At 39.6% G+C, this 27244-nt stretch overlaps 1 protein-coding gene across 1 annotated transcript; it reads left to right on the top strand.

Moving 5' to 3' along the window:
- Window positions 1-1521: 1521 nt before the first annotated feature.
- On the top strand, window positions 1522-27244 carry EXO1 (exonuclease 1). Its single transcript, XM_034765028.1, has 14 exons — window positions 1522-1641; window positions 1999-2172; window positions 4108-4227; window positions 4572-4695; window positions 6485-6622; window positions 7377-7589; window positions 9764-9951; window positions 10814-10910; window positions 15688-15916; window positions 18354-18603; window positions 20915-21404; window positions 22078-22182; window positions 25157-25350; window positions 26874-27244. The coding sequence occupies exons 2-14, from the start codon at window positions 2012-2014 to the stop codon at window positions 27016-27018; spliced, it is 2454 nt and encodes an 817-aa protein (XP_034620919.1). The 5' UTR covers window positions 1522-1641; window positions 1999-2011; the 3' UTR covers window positions 27019-27244.

The raw sequence follows: 27244 nt of genomic DNA, 5'->3' as shown, positions 1-27244 counted from the left end.
TTCAAACCATCCCCACATTCTGTCCCTATGTCCAGATGCCTCAGTTAATATAGTCCACCATTACGGACCTAATGCTTCTTTTCTATCCTGGGGCAACACTAAAATAGATTCTGGGTGAGAAACAGGTAGAGAAGCCATCTAATCAGATGGTGCCTAAGTTACTGAAAGTATCTAAAAACCTTATAATAGCCTCTCTTGTTCCCCCTGCAGTCTTTGCCTCAAGAGGGGATGGGGGAAATTTCTACTTCTGCATTCTGGGTTGGGAGCAAGAATGGCAGGGCCTCTTCTGTCCCCTTTATAGGTACTAGATGAACGTCCACATATGATAACAATTATTTCTACGTTGTTCTCCCCTATTTTTATTTACTTAAATTCTTTCCCTCCTGGAAAATTCATTTAAACATTTAAACCTTTAAACATTTCCTAGCATTATGTGCTAGCAACAAGTGGACATCTGGATAGGGGAAGCATCACCCCATCACTGTCAATAGTGCATGTTTCTGCTCCTCAGGATTGCAAGTTTGTGCACATTACTCTGCAGCCCCAAAAGCTGATAGACAAAAAGCAAACTTACCCTTTTTGTAAATTTCTCTACTATCCTCAAGGCAGGGACTGTCTCAGGCTCTGATCCTGCAACACAGTCTGTGCAGTGTGCAGCCAGACTTCTGCTGCCATGGGGAGCTCCAGTGTAACCCAGATGACAGGAATGGGCCAGATTTTGTGCTGGTCCTGGGAGAAGCAGGAGAGCTGGTCAAAAAAGAAGGAACAATTCCAGCTTTTTATAAACAATCCCCTTTCATTTTTATTTTAATTTTTAAAAAATTCCTTGTTTCCCCCCAGGTTTTGAAAAATGATGTCCAACTCCCCTAGGCATATTGCTGGGTGCGGGTGGTCTTTATGTGTGCGCCTGGGGAGAGGGGAGGGGTGGGATGGTGCAACCTGTTAACCCAATGCCCTGGGACTAGGTCTAGGTCTACACTGCATACCCCTAATAGCAGCACTTGTAAGGTACCTGTAGCTACACGCCACAGAGACAAGCAGGCTGCCCCCACCCTGCAGTAAGTATCTAGGTGCGCCAGGGAAAGGCTCTGGCCAGGCAGGGGAACGACGCTGCTGCGGGAGGGGGGGGGGGCACGGCTTGGCGGTGCAGGGAGCTGCGTGGGGCACGTTTACACCCTAAGCCCTCTCTGCACCCGGGCTAGCCTGGGGGCCGTGTGCTGCGGGCCAGACGTTCCCCGTGGGGCTAGCGGGCGCCTGACAATCCGGGCCCAGCTGATGCCCTTCCCTGATCACCGTACGGCCGGAGCCCAGCGCCCCCGCCCATACCGGAGCCGGCTGGAGCTGCCCCCTGCCGGGCAGCAGGGTCCCGCCCTCGCGCCCAGTGCGGACTACATATCCCAGCCTGCAACACTCCGCCGCGCGCCCGGCGCAGGCCCAGCCGGCGCCGCACGGCATGCTGGGAGGGGCTGTTTGTCACCAGGCCGCGCTCTAGTGGCTCCGCGGGTGGGGGGCGGAGTCTCGAGGCCAGGAGCGCGCGCTGCTTGAAAGTGCTCCAGGCTCCCGCGCGCCCCGCGGCTGAGCGGACGGAGCCAGCTCAGCCGGAAGAAGGGACAGTCTCGCGGCTCCGCCGAACACCCCCAGGTGCCGAGGACGGGGCGGGACAAGGGTCCCCCAGGGCTGATGGAGGGGGTGACACGGGGGCCAACGGGGCCTCGCGCTGGCAGGGCCTCAGCAGGGCCCGGGATCCAGACGGGGCGTAGTGCCCGGGGCCCCCAGTGGCCGGGATCGAGGCAGGACGTGGGGCCGCGGTTCCCTACGGGCGCCGGCCTCCTCAGCGTGGCTGTCGTTCCCGTGAGCTGGGGCAGGGGGCCGGTCCCGTTTCCCTGGCTCGCCTGCCCGCCTGCCATCTCGTGCGATCGGCCTTGTGCAAAGATTAAAACCTAATGCAGGGCGAGCAAACGTGTTTTGTGTCCCATTTTCCCTCTTTCCTTATTCCAGTTTAAGCAACACCATGGGAATCCACGGCCTGCTCCAGTTTATCAAGGAGGCAGCTGAACCTACTCATGTGAAGAAATACAAAGGGCAAGTGGTAGCTGTGGATACCTACTGCTGGCTGCACAAAGGAGCCTATGCTTGTGCTGAAAAACTAGCCAAAGGAGAACCCACTGACCAGTAAGCTTTCACTAACTTCCCCCCCCCCCCCCCGAGTTTCTCAGCCTTTTTACAAAGTAAGGGTACACTGCCAACTTGAAACTGCTTTTAACTCTCTTATTTTTTTAAAAAACTGACAGGGTTTCATTTTTGTGGCTTTATAACCATGCACAAATGGAGAAATAGCAAAACTGAGTCTACGTATACAAATTGCTGTCAAATACACAAACATTGAAAATAAGATTTCCTCCGCCGGCCCCCCCCCCCCTCCCCTTTGGTGTTGCTTATATCAAGAGTAAGTTTAAAAAAAATCAGACAGGAGAGAGTTTTTTTCAATGTGCCTTTTATTAATAACATTTATAAGGTACTGTATGAAAATGAAAAGTGTCCTAGCTATAATACAGCTTGTGCCACTGGCAGTATGTCATCTGATACAAAAATGACAGCTCATAAACAATCTTACGTGACAGAATGACATAACAATGTTTAGTAATTCTGGCACCCCATATTGTGAATGAGATCAATCTCTTCCTGCACAGAAGTACCCTGCACAACATATATTATTTATTATTATATATTGTTCATTATTCAGAATGAATCCCAAGGAAATATGCCTGCTTTTGAATTTTACAAGATTCACAAACCTTCTGGGAGAGTTGGAGGCAAGTTTTAAGTTGAAATACCTATTCAAGGAGGTGATTTTTAACTGGAAATGAATCAAAACTAGGCAGTTTGGGCTAAGCTTGATTTATTTTGGGTGTTAGTCAAAACCTCTGTCATGCTCTGATGTGACCTGCCCCTCTTTCATAAATGGTGTATATTATATCAGTTCCTTTTGGTCCAGTTTTTGATGATTCGGTTACTCCAGTGTCTATCTCATCAGAAGAAGTGTTTCTAGCTATTCCATTGTAAAAGCTCTCTCTACTGTCCCATATTATGTGTTAGAAAAAACTTAAAAAATATTATGACTGTCAAAAATGCTGTAATGCACTTTTAATAATATAGCTTTCAGTGCTGTATAAAGGCTGCTGCTTTTCAGACAAGGCAACTACATCTGTAAGAATGAAATAATCCCTGTATACACATACTGGACCAAATTGTACAGTTCCATAGAAATACCAATGAGATCAGGGGACTGAAGAAACATCGGAAGGTTAACCTTGGAATCTCTTACAAATTTTTTTCCCCAGAAAAGATGGGCTTGGCGACCAGTGAAGGTGGGTTGTCCCTTCTGGGCTGCTGCTTTGTCCTCCCTTCTGTCTGAGGGTTGTTCACAGTTCTGCTCTATGGCAAGGTCATACTCTGCTCTTGGTCATAATAACCTCTCCTTTCTCTGGGAGGGGGTGGATATAGGCACAGATCCCAATTCCCAAGTTTAATGCTGCTTCCTTGTAGTTTTAGCACAGCCCTCTGGAGTGATGGGTGGATAGTGGCGAACATAAATGGTAAGCTTCCATCACTCCGTAAACACCATAAAGCTCCACCAGAAGGTCATTTGCAGAGTTTCAGGAAAGGATAATGGAATATGCATCCCCTTTCCGTTTGAGCATCATGTACTCAGCTCACAGGCATCAGGGAGATAATCTGTGCTAAAGTTTACAAAATGCTGTACAATTTGGCACTGCAGTGAAGTCTAACTTATTCTTCAGAGAGACAATTATTTGTATAGAAGAATAAGCAGCATAATAGACAATAATGTTCATAGTGGACCTGTCTTCGCTGGAGACCGGAGATAAGGACTTCTTCATTGTAAAAATGTGTGTATGTTCTGTTCTTTCTTTTTTAAAAAAAAGGTTTATAACGCACTGACAGCCTTGAATGCTAATTATCATCAACTTTTTTTGTTTTTCCTGCAAGTTAGAAATATGTGGTAGTCTTAAGGTTTAAGCTTCATTGTCAAGCAATGGATGTTTTCACAGTTCATAAAATGAAAAAAATATATATATATTCTTACAGATATGTAGTCTTCTGCATGAAACTTGTTGATATGCTCTTGTCATTTGGGATCAAGCCAATTCTAGTATTTGATGGATGTACCCTGCCTTCTAAAAAGGAAGTGGAAAAAGCTCGAAGAGAGTAAGTAATGATCAACTTGCAAACAAATTAGACCAGTTGTGTGCTTATGCTTCATATTTTTTAAACTGGTAATTTGGCTGGGCTTATCAAAGTTTGCTTTAGTTTCTACACTTCTTGCAGTGTAGTGCAGGGGTTCTCAAACTGGGGGTCGGGACCCCTCAGGGGGTCACGAGGCTATTACATGGGAGGTTGCAAGCTGTCAGCCTCCACCCCAAACCCTGCTTTGCCTTCAGCATTTATAATGGTGTTAAATATAAAAAAATGTTTTTAATTTATAAAGGGGATCGCACTCAGAGAACAATAACATATTGAGGGAGGTGGGGTTTTTGTTTTATTACCTGCAGGAAACGACAGGCTAATCTTCTGAAGGGGAAACAATTACTTCGTGAGGGGAAATTATCAGAAGCCAGAGATTGTTTTGGGCGCAGTGTTAATGTTACCCATGGTATGGCTCATGAAGTTATCAAAGTAAGTTGTTAATTATTTCTATTGTAGGTTTACAAATGACATCTACAGTTTTTGTTGGCAGCTTTTCCACTATGTTTATATCTTGCTCATTGCTTTTCATTGCCCATATTTACATGAAACTTGTTTCTCAACATATAATCGTACAAGATGTCCTGATATATGTGTTAGACACATTTTTGGCTGTTCAGCACAGCAGATAAATCTACCATATTCAACTCTGCTTTTCATTATGCCAGACTTCTTTTAATTGGCACGTGACAGTCATTCACAGATATCTTTGCAATTTTAACTAAACCATTGAGTATCCTCTCACATTTGACATTTAGCATAAATCAGTGATACTCAGACCTCAGTGCTTCAGGAACCAAATTAGCAATCAGTATTACCCAAAATAGCCACCGTCATGTGAATTCATTGTTTCATTTACTATAGTACTATATATTCATATCCAGACAGTATGACACAGGAAATCTTATTATTCTCACAGCAAAATGACTGACCAAGTATTATTTTATCAACTACAATTGGTTAATAACATATTAACCAATCAGGATGCTTTTACTAACTTAGACTGGTTAATAATTAAATCACACTGTGTTTTAATATCATGTGCTGCAAAAAGCTGCAGGAGATGCATTAAAGGCCTGGTCCCCACTAACCCCCCCCACTTCGGACTAAGGTACGCAAATTCAGCTACGTTGTTAACGTAGCTGAATTCGAAGTACCTTAGTCCGAACTTACCGCGGGTCCAGACGCTGTAGGGAGGCTCCCCCGTCGATGCTGCGTACTCCTCTCGCCGAGCTGGAGTACCGGCGTCGACGGCGAGCACTTCTGGGATCGATCCCAGAACATCGATGGCCTGCCGCCGGACCCGGAGGTAAGTGTAGACGTACCCAAAGAGCCACTTGTGGCTCGGGAGCCTCAGTCTGAGTATCACTGGCATAAATAAATGACAGGGAGGAAATAGCGTAGTTTTGTATTTTTAATAGTTAGCAAACAACTATATATAGGAAAATTATGATCACTTAAAAAATGGCCCAGGAAATCAATCTTTGAAATTCTCAGTCACAGAAGAGTTTCATCAGTCTTGTATTTGTCCAGATGTTCTTTCTTTGAGCAGAAAATATGGTTGGAATGGAAGCATAAACAGTTGTGGTCAGATCCAATGAGTGTGGCTAGTGTTGGTGGCCAATGTAGGAAATTTGCGTCTGAAGAAGTGAGGTTCTTACCCACGAAAGCTTATGCTCCCAATACTTCTGTTAGTCTCAAAGGTGCCACAGGACCCTCCGTTGCTTAATGTAGGACATGTTATTTATATGCAAATGTTTGTTTTTAAACTGAATGTTAAAATGTTATGGCTAGATCCTTCAAATGGATCTGTGTGAGTGGAGGCCCGTTGATTTCAATGGGCAGTGTCCCAACACAGTGATTTGCAAGATTGGGGTTTCAGACTGTAAGATTTTTTTATTTTATCTTTTTTTTTTTTTAGTATTGACTGTTGTTACTATATGCTTACACAGGACAAAATTTTCAAAACTGCTTAACTTCCATTTTCAAAAGTGACTTAGGAGCCTAAGTGTCATTGAAAGTCAATGGAACTTAAGTTTCTAAGTACTTAAGTCATTTTTAAAAATGCAGAATGTTACTAAGACACTTAGGCACTTTTGAAAACTGTATCCCTAATGACTAGTAAAATAAGACCTAAATCTGACTGAAGCCTAGATGCTGCTGCAGTCCAATAATAATAGTATTGAGTTCTTACATTGTTCTCACGCTTGTTTGTGTACAGGCTGCCCATGCCCAAGGAGTTGATTGTGTTGTTGCTCCATATGAAGCTGATGCTCAGTTGGCCTATCTTAATAAGACTGGCATAGTACAAGCTATAATTACAGAGGACTCAGATCTTCTGGCTTTTGGGTGTAAAAAGGTAATGAAAAATATAAATAGTCCTTACATCTCACTTTGCATCTTCAAAGCATTGTACAAACTAATTGTCCATACACACTTGTGAAGTACATAAGTACAGTTATTGTCTTGTCACAGATAGGGAAACTGAGACACAGAGATTAAGGGTCAAATTCAATCTTGTTGTTTCTCCATTAAGTGCCACAAACTAATAAATATTTATTTTAGTAGTGCCCACAATGTAGTACATGATTTCCAAACAAATAAAGCAAAACACGTGCACCAAAGATGCTCATATTCTGGAATATGAACTGAAACAAACAAAAACCAACAAACCCCTAATAATTACAGTATTAATGCATGTCCATATTCTAGAAGCAGGAATCTGCAAATAGATGTATGCTCAGATGCTACTGCTGGATTAGGAAGCCTACACACAACTTTTTGACCACAATACTGATGCTTACAACCCATCCTAAAATATTCTATCCATAGCTTTTTTGCAGAAGGCGTATGTAGCAGGCTGTCCTTTGTTCCTTGGCTTCTTTCAAAACACACATTAACGAATACTTCCTCTACTGGCTGTGGAGTTTCTGGCAGGCAACACTGTGCCTTCTAGAATTTAGTCTTCTGAAAGCAAGTGTAATAGGCAAGGCAAACATCACACGCTAATAATGTAATAAATGTTTGAGGGGGAAAACAATTTAGTTCACCAATGTGCATAAAATACAATGAGATGAGAATTAATGTTACTACTTGCTCTCTCTTATTTCAAGGTGTTTCTGAAAATTGACAAGTTTGGAAATGGACTAGAGATCGATCAGGCTCGACTAGGAAAGTGTAAACAGCTTGGGGATGTATTTACTGAAGAGAAATTCCGTTACATGTGCATTCTTTCTGGTTGTGACTATCTTCCATCACTTCATGGAATTGGGTTAGCTAAGGCATGCAAGCTATTAAAACTAGCCAGTAATCCTGATATTATTAAGGTAATGTATGCTCAGATTTGTGTATTAGGATTTCTAAAGCCTTTATATATGACTAACATTTTATTGAAAAAAATCTGAGGGGTTGGATGTCATGAAGGGTGTTCTCCTTAACTACCTATCGAAGGAAATATTTCACTGATGTTGGAGAATGGTGTGTTTCATTAATAAAACAGTGTTGGAGGACTGTGTCTCAACACCTAAATAAAATGAACGCGGTTTATTCTGATTCTTCAAGAATATATAGTGCATGTGGACAGCTTTTTCAAAACCTAAAGGATTGTCCTTCATGCTATCATTTACTCCTTGTGTCACATTGCCAGAAAACCAGCCCACAACTTTTAAATTGGTTTCAGACTGTGCCAGATTCAACTACTTAAAATGTGGTTCTTCTGTGGAAGAATGACCGACGGAAGAAGTGGCACCTTCTTACTCTGCTCCCTACGCGTATTCAAAGTCACGTCTGCTTATTTTTTCATCATTATCCTGGGCAAACAATGTGTTTGACACCACAAGACATAAAAATGAAGACAGTTCTTTCCCCACAGAGCTTACACCTAAAATAAACCTGGCACATTGAGAGATCCAGAGAATAGATTTAGCTTGGAATTGTATTTTCTTCACATTTATATATGAATTTCTTGTGGGCAATATGGAAGAAGAGAATTCTTAAGGAATGATAAACATGGAACCTCACAATGTTATTTTGAAGGCATAGTAGTCCTAATCTAGCAAACTAAAGTTCCGTTAACTTCAGCTGAACTACTCGTTTGCTTAAAGTTAAGCACTCGCTTAAGGGCTCTGCTTGATGTGGATCTTGGAGGTTTTAAGAAGTGCTATTTTTCTCTATTTCACAAATTTATTGGTAGCACATGTTTGGCTTGCTCATCAAGCTTTCTTAATATCAGAAGGAAATCTTCTAGATTTTCCATTGTTTAATCACAGTTTCCACTGTTTAGGCAAACCAGTATTTAAAAAAACAAACAAAACTAAGTATACCTAGCTTAAATAGTGAAACGTGCACCTGAAGAGCTGTTGTTTGCTAATATCTCATATTTCAGCTGTAAATATCACAAGCCAGTAACTGAGCAATAAGCATACTGATCCAATAGTGTGTGAAACAGTATTCAGATTTCTCATTGCAGTGAATTACAGTGAAGAGTAATTGCAATGAATGCAGAAAACATACTTCCAAAATATGTTCACTGTCTTATCTGTTTGGTGTTCTAAACTGAAAAACATGAGGGATTTTGGAGGGTAAAATTTGCCCATATACTGAAATGCATCCTTCTCAAGAAACTTGTCTCAAAACTTAATTACCAATAAATGACTTCACAGGAACCACCAAACAAGTACCTAAATCCAATATATATATTGGAGAAACTATTTAAATATTAAGTCAGTATTCTTGTTGATTAAAAATAACTAGCAAAGGATTTCTGAAAGCTTAAGAGCCTTCCTTTTGTCGTATTTAATTTTTTTTAGCTTTGTGTGTTTGAAAGTGGAAGAGAGGAGGGTGAACTAGAATAAAGGATAAATTTAGTTATACCTCAGCTTCATCAAACTCGAACTCTAATGCAAAACCTTAATGAAGATGGGGTATATATTGCTAATGGTATCTGTTAGAGATGGAAATGAAAGACTTATGGAGGGTTGGAGCATGTTATTACTAGTGTGGCAGGGAATATGAAGGTGGAAAGTAATGCACAAATCCCTCTCTGTTAATTTCTTATTTCCCTGCTTTTAAGGTTTTGGATGGATAGAATGTGTCCTGCCACAACCTTAACTGTCACTAAATGTAGGTTTTTGTTTGCTCATTTAAAGTGTGTGTGTGTGTACACGATTTGTCCATGTATACCTGTTTGTGTGAAGGCTGTTCTATTACATTCCTCCTCCACCCATTTCTTCTCCACTGTGCTAACAGCAGCTTTCCATGTAGTCACAGAGTACTTCTAGGATATTTGGATATAAAATTGTCTATATATATGTTTCTGGGAAGGTTGTTCTACTGTGTTCCACCCACTCCTTCTGCCCTCTGCTCAAAACAACATTCCATATAGTCACAGAGTATCTCCTCAAGAATATCTGGAATAATACTTTTGAAGATGTGCATGGTATTGCATCTCCTTTGTCTGGAAGTGACAAGAAAGCAACATATCTTTTTTTGTTGTTGACAGGTTATTAAGAAAATTGGGCAGTATCTGAAGATGAATATAACTGTATCGGAAGAGTACATAGAGGGATTTATTCGAGCCAATAATACTTTCCTTTATCAATTGGTTTTTGACCCAATCAAGAGGAAGCTTGTTCCTCTGAATGCTTATGATGACAACGTTGATCCAGAAACACTACTTTATGCAGGGCGGTATCCTTTGTGCACTGGCATATTAATGGGGAAATGATGTGGCACAGTGGGCTTCCTCTCTTCCTTTCCTTGGTAATTTTCTCCATTATTATACAGGAGGCTTTTGTTTGATCAGTCAGGCTACCAAAAGTTAGTTAGTCTGTCTTCCATTAACTTTTTAAAGCATTGCGCTCATCAGAAGGAAAAACCTTCCAGTAATTGGAAATACCCTTGGTTCTAAAACCACAAATATGCTTTTTAAAGAAAATGTTCCTTGACTTAACTTTAGACTGAATTAATTTTTTTTTTTTAAAAACTGTCTTGACTTCTTTGAGACAGTGACTACTGTGGGTGGTGTTAAGATAATACACATTGTAACTTTCCCATCAACACAGGCAGGAAGGGTCGTAACCTGTGTGGAGATAATTTACCTGTGAGAGCAGGGGCATTTCCCCATCCTCTATCTTCCTCTTATAACTCCCAGCATGGTGGAATAAGAAATCAAGTATGAAAGGAGGGAGTCATTAAGAACTAGCTCCCAACGTTGAAACACCTGCCAAGCTGCTGTGGGCAGTGACAGAGACTTTCATTTTCTTGGGCCACCACTATTTCTCCTGCTGGCTCTCCCTAGTAGTGACTAACTACTTCTTCTTTTTGGACTGTTTTGTGACTTACCCGTACACTCAGGACTGCCAAGTGCCGCTACTGAATGAGATCAGGGGAGAGCAATGTGTGCAGCAGTATATATTCTTCTTTGGACACTAACTTTTTGATTATTCTAATATATTTTAATATAGAAATTAGAGTAGAAGTTGTAATTTCACACTTTTATATTTATAATGCAAATATTCAGATATATATCCCCTTAATTTGATTGACGTAGACATATTGGTGATGATACTGCTTTTCAAATTGCTCTTGGCAATAAAGATATCGATACAATGGAACAAATTGATGACTACAACCCTGAGGCTTCACAGGTAACATTTTTAAAACATTCAACTTAGGATTTTGACATACCTTCTGAATTGCAAGGAAAAGTATGGCTGAATGTTATCTACAACTGTGTCAAGGAGTGCAAGCTGGTTTGGTGTTCTGACAGTTGTATATAGTATATAAGGAGTCTGGAATAATAGTAAGGCTCAAGCAGCAACAGAATACAATTTTTTTTGTGGGGGAGGGGGTTACTTCCCCCTTGATCACTGGTCAAAGACTAGTGCTTTGAAAAGTGTTTCTGGATTCTGAAATGTAGGTGACACCTAATTTTATGAAATATTTTTTGCCAATATTTTTAAAAACCTCTCAGTAGTTCTAAAAAGCTTAAGGTTCATATTTATTAGCATCTTTTGTGTTTTCCTCTCCTAGTAATATATAACAATTTAATGCCCATTCTGTCATTATGACTGACCCTGATTCAGGAAAGCACTTAAATCTGTGCTTGCATCCCTTTGAAGTCAGTGGGAGTTCAGCATCTGTTTAAAGGCTTTCCTGAAGTTGGACTATTAACAGTTTTCTGGGGTCAAGAAGCCTCATGAAATTAAGTTGTGGGGAAAGATATCAGGTACTCTTTCTGTACTACCTTCTTTACTTAATTGAGCCATTTTACGTTTTTTTGAAGGTGGAAACTTTTTCCACTAGTGGAAGGTTTTAAAAATTATTGAAAAAATGGCTTCAATAAATCAAAAGAAACTCACTTTAAAAAAAAAAAAAGTCCTTTTTGTCACTATCTTCCCCCCCCCACACACACTTCAGTTTGAATATGATTTTAGCAGCTGATTGACAGCTCATAAATGGCAAGAGCTAGAATAATGTTGTGCTGTTTGAATGCTGCGATTTAACCCTTCAGCTGGTATAACAATAAAACTAGGGCTGTAAACCAATTAAAAAAAAATTAATCGTGCTGTTAAACTGTCAGGGTTCCTTCCCCACTCTGAACTCTGGGGTACAGATGTGGGGACCCGCATGAAAGACCCCCTAAGCTTATTTTTACCATCTTAGGCTAAAAACTTTCCCAAGGCACAAATTCCGCCTTGAACAATATGCTGCCACCACCAAGTCATTTAAACAAACATTCAGGGAGGGCCACTTGGAGCCCTACCTTCCCCAAATATCCCCCAAGCTCCTACACCCCCTTTCCTGAGGAGGCTTGAGAATAATATCCTCACCAATTGCTACAGGTGAACACAGACCCAAACCCTTGTATCTTAAGAACAATGAAAAATCAATCAGGTTCTTAGAAGAAGAATTTTAATTAAAGAAAAAGTAAAAGAATCACCTCTGTAAAATCAGGATGGTAAGTACTTTACAGAATAACAAAAGACTCAAGAACACAGAGGATTTCCCCTCTAGGCAAAACCTTAAAATTACAAAAACAGGGATTAAACAACCTCCCTCTTAGCACAGGGAAAAATTCACAAGCTAAAACAAAAGGTAATCTAACGCATTTCTTTTCTGCTATTACTTACTATTTCTGCAAGACTAGATGCTTAGTTCAGATATATTTTCCCCTGCCCTGTTTCCTGGCTGGCTCCCACAGACGCTTTCAAATCTGTGGGGGAAGGTTTTTGGTCTGTATCTTCTCCCCTTATTAGTCCTTTTGGTCAGGTGTCACCCTGGTTATCTGAGCTTCTTAACCCTTTACAGGTAAATGGAATTAACCCATTACAGGGTAAAGAGGGATTTTATGCTACTTTTAGCTGTATGTTTATGACATAAACAATAATAGAATGCCATTTGTTTAAATATTTTTGAAAGGTTTCGATATTTTCAAATATATTGATTTCACTTACAACACAGAATACAAAGTGTACAGTGCTCACTTTATATTCATTTTGATTACAAGTATTTGCACTGTAAAAAAAAAAACAAAAGAAATAGTATTTTTCAATTCATCTAATACAAGTACTGTAGTGCAATCTCTTTATCACGAAAGTTGAACATACAAATGTAGAATTATGTACAAAAAATGTTTTATTTTTGAATGCAGTTAATGTAGAACTTTAGAGCCTACAAGTCCACTCAGTCCTACTTGTTTGTATGAGCAATTGGCTGAACAACTTTGTTTATATTTGCAGGAGATAATGCTGCCCGCTTCTTATTTATAATGTCACCTGAAAGTGAGAACAGGCATTCGCATGGCACTGTTTTAGTTGGCCTCGCAAGCTATTTGTGTGGCAGATGTTCTAAAGATACATATGTCCCTTCAGGCTTCAACCACCATTCCACAGGACATGCGTCCATGCTAATGATGGGTTCTGCTCAATAACAATCCAAAGCAGAATGGACCGATGCATGTTCATTTTCATCATCTGAGTCAGCGGAAGGTTGATTTTCTTTTTTGGTGGTTCAAGTTCTGTAGTTTCCAAATCGGAGTGTTGCTCTTTCAAGACTTTTGAAAGCATGCTCCACACTTTGTCCCTCTCAGATTTTGGAAGGCACTTCAGATTCTTAAACCTTGGGTCGAGTGCTGAAGCTGTCTTTAGAAATCTCACACTGGTACCTTCTTAGCGTTTTGTCAAATTTGCTGTGAAACTGTACTTAAAAAGAACATGTGCTGGGTCATCATCCGAGATTGCTCTAAAATAAAATATATGGCAGAATACGGGTAAAACAGAACAGGAGACATACAATTCTCCCCAAGGAGTTCAGTCACAATTTAATTAACACATTTTTTTAATGAGATCATCAGCATGGACGCCTGTCCTCTGGAGTGGTGTCCGAAGCATGAAGGGGCATACGAATGTATAGCATATATAGCATGTTAATATCTTGCTATGCAGGCTATTAAAGTACCATGTTTTTCCTGTTCTCACTTTCAAGTGACATTGTAAATAAGAAGCAGGCAGCAGTATCTCCTGTAAATGTAAACAAGTTTGTTTACCTTAGCGATTGGCTAAACAAGAAGTAGGACTGAGTAGACTTGTAGGCTCTAAAGTTTTACATTGTTTTGTTTCTGAGTGCAGTTATGTAACAAAAAATCTACATTTGTAAGTTGCACTTTCACGAGCAAGAGATTGCACTACAGTACTTGTGTGAGGTGAATTGAAAAATACTATTACTTTTGTTTATCATTTTTACAGTGCAAATATTTGTAATAAAATAATATAAAGTGAGCACTGTACACTTTGTATTCTGTGTTGTAATAGAAATCAATATATTTGAAAATGTAGAAAAAATCCAAAAATATTTAATAAATTGCAATTGGTATTCTATTGTTTAACAGTGTGATTAATCGTGATTTTTTTTTTTTTTAGTTAATTGCGTGAGTTAACTGTGATTAATCAACAGCCCTAAATAAAACCCTTTCTAAATATACCAGTTCTTGTGATGGTAGCTGTTGGAAGCATTTTACAATTGAAGTTATAAGGGGAAGATAGTAAGTAAATCAAATTATGTAGTTTTAAGGTGCATTGGTTGATGCAGTGCCAGAACTAGAATCTTCTTTATAACATTCCCAGCTTTCTATGGTATGCATAACTGTAGTTCTTTGCGCTAATTGTTTGTGAGATCGCAAACCTTATGGTTCCATGGACCAATCAAGCTTTTCTGGTGCTAGTCAAGATCTGAATATACCAGGAACTTTCAATCCCTGGATTAAGGTTCTTGTCTGTGGTACAAAAATCTTTCCATAATCACAGTTATCTCAGAAATATAATGCATAAAGTACTTTCTGATGACAAGTTAAGAAATGGCACTTGCACACCGTAAATGCTGAAAAAGGGTCCACTGACCTTGTTTTGGTCAAAGGAAGCATACTTTTTCAGTTTACAACGGATGGTGGAGAGACAAGGAAATCGATTGGTTAGAACATCCAGAACAGATAATCTTCATTGGCATCTTTTTGTCATGTGACATCTGCAACTGACATAGGATGGTGAGAATCACCTGGTCTGAGTAAATGAAGGGAAAGTATCCTACATTGGGCATATGCAAAAATAAATTTGTGTTTATATTATTCATTTTGATGTAGAAATGTATTGCTTGTGAAAGTGAGGGGCTAACGGTAGTGGAAAGAAGATGGCATTTTGTCAACTTTCCTCCAAGGTACTGCTAATGCTCTTCCTTCCTCACCTGAGATGCCCCTTTTCTAGTCCTGGGAAACTCTTCAGCAGATATTATTGTGCCACGTTTTTAATGTTTTTTATGACTTGGCTGTATGTATTCTGAGGATTACACTAGAATCCCTGCACTTATTTTTATCCTATGCAAAATTTGGACCTAAGTGTCCAGAGAGGAAAGACAGCATCACTTTACTTGGAGTATTACTTAAGTCTCCATACTTCTAGTTGTCCTGCACAAACTAAAAATCTTAAACTGCTTCAAACCATCTGACTTTTTAACATCTATTTCCATATAGGTTCAGAAAGGATTAATTAAAGGCCTACCTATGGAAGTAACTAGTTCAAATATAACTCTAAAAATTATTGAAATGTCACATTTACTGTATTTAACTCAATAAAAAATATTTCCTCAAATTAATTTTTTTATAACAGAAATTAAAATTGTTTTGATTGTGCTGCCTCTTTATATCTGTCTTAGACTAGCAGTCAATTACACCTCACTGAAGTGAAAGGGATGTGGCAACACAAAAATTAATTTATATGGAAAGTATTTGAAAATGTGAATGAAGAGCAGATATGTCTGTCGTAGCTGTTGTATAAATGTCAAATCATCCTGATACACTAAAGTGGGGAATCCTAGGTTGAATAAATTTCTCTCCAACACATGTTTTGTTCTCTTCTTTTTATTTTTTTGTAGCCTTCACGGCCAAGAAGTCGTGGCTGGAATGATAGAGTTGCTAGTCAGAAGCCATACTGTGTAAACAGCATTTGGAGCAGAGACTACAAGCCTGGTCATAATACAGACATTACCACATGTATCACGCGTATGCTAGAGAAATCAACTACCAAAGGCATTGAGAAGATAATTAGTATCAAAGGCCTGAAACTTCCAAGCAAGGAACTACTAGTCAAAAGATCAAGAAGTGGTATGTGTCTTTACATAAAAACTATCAGGACAGAAAGGGGGGGAAAAAGGAGAACCTTTTTTTAGTTGAGTTGAAGACTTGAGGTTGAGAATTCCATCTCCGGTCTATTTTTATATGAAGAATTTTGTGTGTGTGTGTGTGTGTGTGTGTGTGTGTGTGTGTGTGTGTGTGTGTGATTTAAACATGTTGCAAGACCGAGGAGACAAAATACTAAAACTAAGTAACAATTGGAGTTATAGTTATATGTTTGTCAGTAACATTTAAGTTTTATCTGATTTGCTTTAGGATTTTCAAAAGTTAAGCCATTTCGTTAGAAATCTCATCCTGCCAAATTTTTAATTACATTGCTTAAAATTTTTAAAAATCTATTTCAAATGATATGTATGTTTTTGTTTATTTTATAATGGCTCATAAAGCACTAGAAAATATCCCACCAGTCACAGGGTGCATGCAGAAGAGTTCTCAAAAATATTATATATGCTACTCCTTCTTACTTTCCATCTCCAAGTTCCTTGAGCATTCTGTCTATTCCCACTGCCTCGGGACTTTTCTCTGTCTTCCAATTTTCCCATTATATTTTTCAATCTGGCTTCTGCCCTCTATTCCACTGATGTTACCCTTACCAAGGTAACTAATGAGCTATTGCTAGCTAAGTGAAAATGGCACTTCTCTGTTCTTACTCTGCTTGGTCTATCTGGTGTCTTCAGTGGAGTTGTGTCCTCGGCTTCTGTCAATGCTGATTCCCCACTCTGGCACTTTGAATGCAGAAGGTGGGGGCCTGCAAGGATTCTAAAAATTAATACTGGCCACTCCAAGCTTGTATTAAACTCGCAAGGTTACAGCTTTTCTCTGACCTTGGCTTGGTAGACGCTGCCACCACCCAAGTGCAGAACCCCTTTAAGAGCCCAGGAAGGCACACTTGGGAATTCCTTCCTGTGGGGTACCCTCAAGCCCTCTCTCTCTCTCTCACACACACACACACACACACACACACACACACACACACACACACAGAGGGAAGAGCCGAGTGTTGCCACCAGCTAATTAAACAACATGTGCACAAACCTCTTAGGACACAGAAATCCAATCCTGTTCTTTAAAAAAAGGTAAATTTTATTTAAAAAAAAAAAAAAAGTGTGAAAACTCAAGCTATTACTTTTTTCAAAATCTAGCAACTACAGGGATTAAGCATCAAGAATAGCTTTCTTGAGGTCCAGCTTAAAGGTTGCAAATAAAACAAAAGCACCTGGGGTTAGCACAGATGAGTCAACAAGCCATAAAGAAATAAAAAGAGAGAAACCTAATTGCATCTTTCTAGACATTTCCTGATCTACGTACATATCTGGGGTTTCAAATGAGTATTTTCTAGGTATGATACCGAGGATTTTTCATACCTGGCCCCGAGTTTCTTACAGCATAGCTCTGCCCTGTCTGCCTCTCCCCCCGGAGAACAACCACAGACAGACAAAAGGGGAGTCTTGTTTAAATTTTAAAAAGTTCTAGCATTCCCATTGGCTCTTTTGGTAAGGTGCCCACTTACTTCCTTTTACCTATGCATAGCAGTGAGACTTTTTAACCCTTTACAGTTAGAGCAATTAGAGAATAGCTACTAAGAGGGATTTTATAGTTGCTGGCTGGCTGGGTGTCCATAAAAGGGAGCTTCCACTCCCCCTCGTCCCCTCATTTATCACAGCTTCAGCCTCTTGCTATCCATGCCTCTGCTGAGCTTTTGTCACTTCTTGTCTTGATTACTGTGACATTCTTCCCTCTCTTCTCTGGGTTATCAAAAATTCTGCTTCCTAGGTAGATTTACTCTCCACTCTTGCATCTTTTCACGGGCCTGTTTTTGCTTACTGTTTCAAACTCAAGATCCTTAGTCTCACTTTCAAGGCCTTACGTAATTTCGCCCTGTTTAAATCTCAGCCCTCTAGCTCCATATGCTTCTCTCAGTGCTGTCCCTATTGATCACTTTGTCCCTTTCTTGGTTTTAGACCCCCTGTCATGCTTGGAACAGGCTTTCAGTATTTGTTATCCAAGCACATGACCTCTTTTTCTCTTCAGTACGGTTTCTTTCAGTGATCCTTTCTACCTTCTTACTCTGAGAAAATACTCTGCATTTGCAGTGTTTTTATAAATGAGTAGTAGTAATTTTGGAATTTTATCCTAATATGATTTGTGAAACAGGCCACTTTGTAGTGCGTTACTTGTAAGAACATGTACTAGACAAGTATAAATTTACTGGCCAATATTTGTGTTAAAGACCATAATCTCCTAAATGTCTACACAAGTCTGAAATTAACAGCATTTCAGGTTTGTTACAATGGTAAATGGCATAATGCTCAATTCAGCTCATTTCTTACCAGCTGGGAGAGTTCATTCTACAGGGCATTTCTACAATGATATTAAACTTAATGAGAACTGTGTTCTTTCTATTTAGAAGAGTTGTCAGATGGAGATCTGTTGAGTCAATATTCGTTTTCAAAAGCGAAAAAGCCCAAGAAAGAAAACAGTGGAGATGGTGAACCACAGAAGAGCGTCTCTGCAGTGTCATCGATTCATGCTTCAGGGGACTCTCTCAATAAAGAGAGCTCAAACACCCAACCTAAAGTCAGGAACAAATTTGCTTCCTTTCTGCAGAGAAAAAATGAAGAGAGCGGTGCTATTGTTGTTCCAGGGACTAGAAGCAGGCATGTTTAAATCACCATTTTAATGAGTAATATAATATAAAAATGTCAAGATTAAATTCTTATGGAATACTAAGAATTTAACACTGCAATTTTCTTACTTTTACTGTTCATTATGTGTATTACAATAGTGCCTCAAGACTCCCAATGGAGATCAGAGACCCCTTGTGTTAGGCATGGTACAAACACATAGCGAGAGACAGTTCTCACGCCCAAAGAACTTACAACGTCAATAGATGTACAAAAGGTGGGAGCACAAACCATTGAACAAAAGGTGAAGTGACTTCCCCAAGGTCAAGCCGCAGAAGAGGAGTGAAACCAAGAGTAGAACCCAGGTCTCCTGACTCTTAATCCAGTGTCCTATTTACTGAACCATGCTGCCTCCTTAAGCACTAGACTTAATGTGAAGACTGTGATGTGTATTAACTGCACTTAGTGCTGCAATGTTATTTGAATGTGTTTCAGCTCTTTTTTATGAATTCATTGGTCTGTGGGATTCTGTAGAAGAGGGGAAAATCCCAGTTGACTTTGGTTTCATATTGTTTGAATTCCTTCATTTTAAGATTTTTTTTGTGAGGTTAACAGAATATTGATGCCAATCCAACTTCCTCTTGTCTTCCATCGGCTTGTAGTCTGCTGAGCAGTTTAGGAGGATATAAAGTGGAACAACACAAGGATTCTAAAGTCTCCCAACCAAGTTTCATGGATGCAGGCTACATCCAGAGCCTAGTCAGTCTGACTTTGAGGCTTGTTTGTATCTGCTTGCATGCATTTCTTAAAGTAGACAATGTGTGGCTGCAGTGAACTGGCATTACACATCTGATGCTGGGCTTTCTTGCCGTATTTGTATGGTTATTTCTTCCTGTTAAACCTGGAAAAGAAGGGGAAGTCTGCCTAACTTATTAGGGGCATATAGTTAAGTGTCTAGTTTTGACTGAAACTGCAGAGTATGACAAGACTGATGTAAAACAGAATTATTTTTCTTTTATCAGTCTTCCATGCTATAATATGCTATAGCTATAAAAGTTTATTAGCAATTGATGGTATTTAATTTCCAGATTATGCAATAGCAATTCTAAAAATAGCTGCGGTGTTATACCAGGGATAGAAGCAATTCATCCTGGAAGAGCATATTCACAACCTACCTTTTCTGAGCTTTGCAAAGAGTCTTCTCATTTTCTGTGCCTCTGTTATGCATAATTGATATCAAAGCAAACCATTTTAACTTATAAATTGTATTACTGCACTTAAATGTTGGAGAGCATGTTTCAGAAAAAGTTCTTAACGAATATATCCGTGGGGTCCTGTGGTTCTGCTAGGCTGTACAAGAGCTAGAATTGCACAGCATCCAGCTTTGACATCTCACTCCAGAAACCAGGGTTTGCCAGTTGTTTTCCCCCAAGGTGGAACTCGATGTCAGAGAGAGCTTAAATGAGGCTGTGGCAGCAGTCCCTAGTAATAACTGCCAAAGTTGAAAGGGCTGGATGAATTCTAGCTCACTCCTGTAGTAATCTCCTACAAAATTATCCAACCAGTTAAGTATGTATATGGCTTCTATTACCAAACTGTCTGAGTTACTTACATTCATTAATGATATCATATCTCACAGGGCATTAGAGAAGTATTATTCTCATTTTACAAGTAGAGAACTGTAGCATAGAAAGAGTAAGGACCTACTCTTGAAAACATTTACGCATGTGCATAACTTTAAGCATGAGTAGTCCTAGTGAAGTCAATGGGTCTATTCACAGCTTCGAAGTTAAGCATGTACATAAATGTTTGCAGAGTCAGGGTCCTAGTGACTTGCCCACAGTCATACACAAGTCTGTGACAAAGTTGGGAATTGAACCAAAGTCTCTTGGGTCTCAGCTTCATGTTTTAACCACAAAAGCAGTTAGTCTGCCCGTCCCCACTATCTGTGCAGCACTAGGGTGGCAGGTCTAGCTAAGAATGGGGGTAGCTGTCAGTAGCGCCATCTTACAGCTTACCCAGTATTGTTGGGGCCAGGGCATGAGAGAGGAGGTAGACCTGTTAGTCTGAGAGGAGTATGATCCTGCAGTGGCCTTACTTGTTTGCAAACCTCACTGGGGCTTCTCAAAATGCAGATTAGTGTAGTTCCAATAGGATGACTGAAAGGGTAGACAGTGACTGGTATTGCTGCTGCTGCTTCCATTGAGCTAGAACCTATAAAGTTGTAAATAGTACTTCCAAAACAAAATTGCTGTGATTGTGAAAATGACATTTTCATTTGCAAAATTGATTTTTTTCCCCCACACCTCCTTATCCCTTGTATCTTTCATTTTATGTATGTTAGGTTCTTCTGCCATGCCACAAATATGATTGATTGTACAACAAAGAATGAAACTGCCCAACCATCACAGGATGTTGAGTTGGATTGTCAGACCCAGGAAACTAAAAGTATAACAGAAGATCCTGTTCCTCAATGTTTGGAGACTGGGAAATTTACAAGAACTATCTCATCATCCCCTGTGGAAACACAGAGAAGTTGTTTCAGTTGGTCTGGAAGCCTTGGAGAGAGTCCTGGCACACCCAGCCCATCTCCTGGCGTGCTGCGGTTACAGCAGTTTCACCGACAGAGAAACAATCAAATGGCGTCGCAGGATTGTGAGATATCTAGATTACATACTGTCAGCAGTGCAGCAGGTGATGAGTCAGATGAAGAATCCTCCCCCTTACTGGAAATGGAGTGTTCTTCGCAGTCTCAAGGGTCTAGTGAACTATCAGAAAGCAGCTTGGACGTCTCAAGAATATCGCAGGTGTCTAACAAAGACTCAGATGCAGAAGTAAGAAAATTTAGCTTTGTTTCAATTCAGCTGTACTGGTAATGTGGACTAATTCATCAGGGTTTAGGGTAATATTTTCAGTACTCTCTCACGCGTTTACAAACAGGTCACATTAATTACAGTAGTTATCCATCTGACTCTCCTCTTCATAATAATACCCTATGAATACATTAATTTCTAATGACAAAAGCTACTTGTCTGTATGGTGGAAGTGTGTGCAGCATGGATTGGCACATTAGTTTGACATTTGGCTCTTTGAGTCAGTCCTTTTATTTTCATAGATTCTCAGATTCTAAGCCAGGAGGGACCATTGTGATCTAGTCTGACCTCTATTACGCAGGCTATAAAACTTCCCAAAAATAATTCCTAGTTTTAGTTTATATTTTCAGTTTTTCCATTGCTGCTCATGCAAAGAGTAAGATTAAGATGACTGATGCCTTTAGATTTCTGAATCTGCTTTTACCAATCACTGAAGAAGTCCCTTTCAATGTCCATATGTTTACTCAGTGAAAACAATCAGAGGTTTTCAGGGAAGCTTTTAAAATGTTGTAAACAGAATGTGTGTGTGTGTGTGTGTGTGTGTGTGCATGCATATATAATATGTAAATTATTTTGTTATGAAAAAGCCAGTTTTAAAATCTAAATGATGTAAAATATTTTTTTTGTCCCAAAGGAATCTGACTGCAGACTAAAGCAAGGTGATGATCCAAGTTCTCGGAGCTCTCCCCTTTTTTCCACTGTATGTACTGAAAGAAAGCACACACTGCTAAGGAGCAAGGTATAACATTTCTTTAATTTTAATGTATCATCCATTGAATTTTGAAAATCAAAGTCTTGGGTAAACCACTACACTCACTCATTGTAAGACTTTAGTCAGGTTGGGTTTCAGGCACCAGTATATACTAACCAGAGAAGGCATGACAGCACTTCTCTAATTTGTCATTCCTGGTGCTCATTCACACTACAAATACAACTGAAACAGGGGACCTGGCTATAAACCCTGGTTAGAACCATTAACATGCCCATGGTTTGTAGTGGGATTTTAACCACATTTCTTTTAACCATGTTCCTTCACTAAAGTCCAGAACATTTCTAAGATTTTAACTGGTTTAAAGAACATTAAGTTCCTGTGCATATTACAAATTACAGCTACATTGTAAATGAATAGACAAGCAATCTATAAACAGATCTTTGCCTGGTTTTATCGATAAGTATGTTTTTCTTCCCCTGCACACCCTCCACCCCAGCCAGAAAAGTACTTACAAGGTATCTTTGGCTAGAATAGACATAGCATTAGTTTTCACTAATTTTTAGCAAGTAACTGTTTTATAAATATAAAAAAATCACAAGTATCCGTACACCACAGCCATGCTGTATGCACTCCTTGTAATAATAGTGACACCTTGTGGTTATTGGGTTGCTTTTCATGTAAAGAAATTTTAACTTTTTCCTTTCCTTCTGAATTATTCTCTAGTCTATTTCTTGCTTTTTTTTTTTTTTTCCAGAATGTTGATGTGTACTTTTAATTAGAATGACATATGGCTCTTTGAGGAGAGGGCGGATTGTGGAATGGTTAGGGCACTAGCCTGGGAGTTGAGAGATCTGGGTTCAATTCCGTTCTTCCAGATTTCCTGTGAGACTTTCTTGGGGAACTCACTTAATCTCTATGTGCCTCAGTTCCCCATCTGTAGAACAGGGGTAGTAATACTTCCTTGTCTCTCAGAACTGTTGTGAGGATAAATGCATTAAAGATTGTGCAGAAGCCATATAAGTACCTTTGGCCTGGTCCCCACTAAGCCCCCACTTCGGACTAAGGTACTTCGAATTCAGCTACGTTATTAACGTAGCTGAATTCGAAGTACCTTAGTGCGAACTTACCGGGGGTCCAGACGCGGCAGGGAGGCTCCCCCGTCGATGCCGCGTACTCCTCTCGCCAAGCTGGAGTACCGGCGTCGACGGCGAGCACTTCCGGGATCGATCCCAGAACATCGATTGCCTGCCACCGGACCCTCTGGTAAGTGTAGACGTACCCTTTGATTTAACATATCCAAAAAGTTTCAAGAAACTCAGGGTCCCTTGATATTGGTACAGTAATGTTTTACTGATTAGTGAACAGAGACAAAGCCTAATTAATGAGGATGAGTCTGGTGTAAGACTCTTTCATAAATTCAGGATCAGTCCCATTATGAGGGTGTTAAGGTATTACCATTATGCTGCTGTGATTGGGCTGAAAGTAAAGTTTCTATAATACCACTGTTATACTTTTCAAAGCAATTTTGCATCCTTGTTTAAAAACAATTTTTTATCAATTTTTTGGGGTAATCTTCAGTATGGGCAAATTGAGAATCCCTGAGACCTTCAGTTCCGTAATGTATATGTTCTGGCTTGGTGATTCTAATTTAAAATTTAATCCATGCATCGTCATTATGGAGATATATATGAATTAATTGGCTCTCTAGGATCTTGGAGCTCTTTCTACAGTGGCATTGCCACTTTTTGCTATTGCTGATGGAGCTGAACTAGTGGTAGCAACAGTGGAAATTTTTAGATTAAAAAAGGCTAATTTAGACGCAGCAAAATAAGGGGTAAATATGCTTTACTTTGTGTGTGTCTTCACACTGACTTCAGAATTCTTTGGAAAGGAGCAGATCCAGGGAGTTTGTCGCAGCCTTGAGTAGAGGGTGAGCTGCTAGAAACCCCTCTATTTAGGTTGCCTAACCCTCCTTATTATAAAATATTCTTGCACCCTTCTTCTAATACCTTTATTGTTTGCCACATGACTCTGCAACTTGAATAACTTTAATGCAGTTTATTTGTATGTAATTACATATATGTAGTCCTGAATATCAGTCTCTTGAACAGTTTAGATATTCCTCTCTTGTGAATACTAAATTATCATTTTACAGGACTGATCAGATTTGTGTAGTTTTTGATAGAGAACTCAAATGAAAGTGAAAGAATTGGGAAGAAAGAAAGTTGTTATAGAAGAATTCCAAAAATCCTAGTGCTCAAAAGTTTAAATTATTTTCATTGCTTTGTCACAAGCATAACATTCAGTAATTCATTTGTCTGACACAAGTAAAACATCATTAGTTTCTAAAAATAAGTGGTTTTCTAACACACAAGATATTTCCCTCAGTTTGAGATAACTATTTTGGACATCATTATGACGGATAAAGATTAATTAATCACTGGACTGGAAGTGAGTGGTTGTGTAGAGAAAAGTGATCATGCCCTAATTATAGTCAAAATAGACAGAGGACAGTTCCACCCCAAAAAATATATACTTGCTGCTTCAAAAGGGCTAATATCCCAAAGCTGAGGAAAAGTTATTAGGAGAAAAATGTGAATGAAAATTGAGTGTTCTTTAAGAAGAGTTTTTATTAGATGACCAAAAGGTATGATTCACAATGGAGAAAGGGGGCAACTTTTGCTAAAAGTCCATCATGGTTCAGTAGCAAGAGAAGGCAGCAATTCGAAATAAGAATATATGTATAACAAATGAGATATTAGGCAGAAATTTTTAACAGTGAGGGTGATTAACTAGCAAGGGAAGGGATGGATTCTCCATCTCTTGATATCCTCAAAGCAAGCTGAGTGCCTTTCTGTATGCACAAGCAAACACTACTTACATTCTCCAGCAAAACAATTTGATTTATTTTAACCCTTGTGTGAAATAAATAAAGCCCATAGTGTTTGCTCATAATCATTTCTGCCAGAGCTTTATAATGATTTAGTATTTATACCTACAGGTTCCTGGTTTGCATAGATCCAATTTTGTAAGGTCACATGTTGTGACAAAACTCAAGCCACTGATGCCAGCTAAAGTCAGTGGGTTAAGCAAGAAACTACTAAGTGCACAGAAGAAAAATCATCACAATGCTGAAAATAATCCAGGACTGCAGGTCACAATCAGTGATCTCTGGAAAAACTTCCAATTTAGAAGGTGAGTTGCTTTAACTCTTTACTCTAAAAATTGATCCCCCCACCTCTCCCACCCCCCGCCGCCCTGGTTTTCTCCCTAGCCCCTTTGGAATTGTGAGGAGAAATAACAGCATTTCTGTACTCTCAATATACCCTGAAGGTGTGAAGAAAGTTTTGGGTTTTTTTTTATCACTGTATGTGCAGGCACACAGTGGAAAAACATTCCCACTTGTCTTTACAGACATGAGACATTACCTCTTTTCTCCCAATGTCAGTGTAGAGTCTGCTGGGGCGCACACAGAGCTCCCTAGTGTGCTTGCATATAATGCAGTACTACAGGGGTCAGCAACCTTCCAGACGCGGCCCATCAGGGTAATCTGCTGGCGGGCCGTGCAACATTTTGTTTACGTTGACCGTCCGCAGGCGGGGCCGCCCGCAGGTCCAAGTGGCCACGGTTCTTATCAAAAGTAGTTATGGACTTCCATTTAAACCATCTGCCAATATTTTTCCCTAAACCACATTCTAATGTGACTAGGCTTTGTACTTGTAGGGCACATTCGTAAGGCCCTATCCTTTAATTTGCAGAGGCCCAAATCCTTTTGATCATCCCCTAAGTTATTTGTAGCATTGGCCGACAGAATGAGGGGTCAGACGTCAGCATGGAGACTATCCAAGTGGTTTTGAGTTCTGTTACAAATTAGTTAGTTTAGCTCCCCCAGCTTAGATAAGGGCTCACTCCACTAGGGCTCCGGCACTTTCTGCAGCCTCCTTGCAAAGTATACCTCTGTCAGACATCTGCTAAGCAACTACTCAAGGTTCAATCCTTACTGTCAATAAACACTGCTTCTTGGTAGATGTGACGAGGGTCTGATGCTTCTTTTGTCAGAACTGATTCACAATCCCTTTTTTTTTTTTTTTAAGTAGACTCAGAACATACACCACTTTCACACCAAATCACCTCTGGTAAATCCCCAAGTGCATAATACATTTGGATAAGCACTCAAAGGAAGAAAAGCTACTTGCATTACAGTAAATGGAGTTATTTGACATATGTTGTCTATATGTATTCTGTTACCCGCCGTCCTCCTTCACTAGTACGGAGTCCATCTGGATTCTTTTGTGGTGAAGGAATTGAGTTGCAATTGGACCAGCTTTATACCCTCGGTACTGGAGCACCAAGACAATTAAGGTGGATGCATGAACCCAATAAACACCGTGGGCCAAAAGACTTTGATCTGAAGCACACAGGTCCATGGACACCAAGAGTGCAATATATATGGACAACACATCTCCAAGAACTCTAGTTACTATAGGATAAGTAACTTTTCTTTTTCCTCAGAGGACAGCTGGAGCAGAGAGTTGAAATAACTTGCCCAGTGTATTCAGCAAATCAGTGGCAGAACTTGGATTAAAACTCTGGGCTTCCTGAATTCCAATCTTGTGCTCATTCCTCTATTTCTTCATACTTGCACACATATTATAGTTCTGTGATTAGAAAATGCAACGTGCATAATTGTACATGGTTGCTTGTCTTCTTTTTTGCAGAGACTCTGAAAAGCTCCCGTCTTGTAAAAAGTCATCAGACCCATTGTCTCCAATCAAAGATAATATCCAGCTCACTCCAGAAACAGAAGAGGAAATCTTCAATCAACTTGAGTATAGTCATGTTCAGAGAGCAATATTCCAATGAACTGATGTCATTTGCTTAGGCAGCTCTCTGTTGCATAGTGGGATACAGTTTAATCATTGCACATACATTGTTGGGAGACAGAGTAAAATTAATTGTTTCTGGATATCATATACTAATATGAAAAGACTATATTTTGGATGTGAGCTGTATATTTGTCTGAATATAGATTTTTTTGTCATCTTTTATATAAAGTGAAATGAAAGGTACAGTTTTATACTGACTAGAA

This window comes from Trachemys scripta, chromosome 3 (genome assembly GCF_013100865.1).
Source record: "Trachemys scripta elegans isolate TJP31775 chromosome 3, CAS_Tse_1.0, whole genome shotgun sequence".
Taxonomy (NCBI): domain Eukaryota; kingdom Metazoa; phylum Chordata; order Testudines; family Emydidae; genus Trachemys; species Trachemys scripta.
Note: the sequence above shows the minus strand (reverse complement) of the source record. Positions and strands in the feature narration are given on the sequence as shown.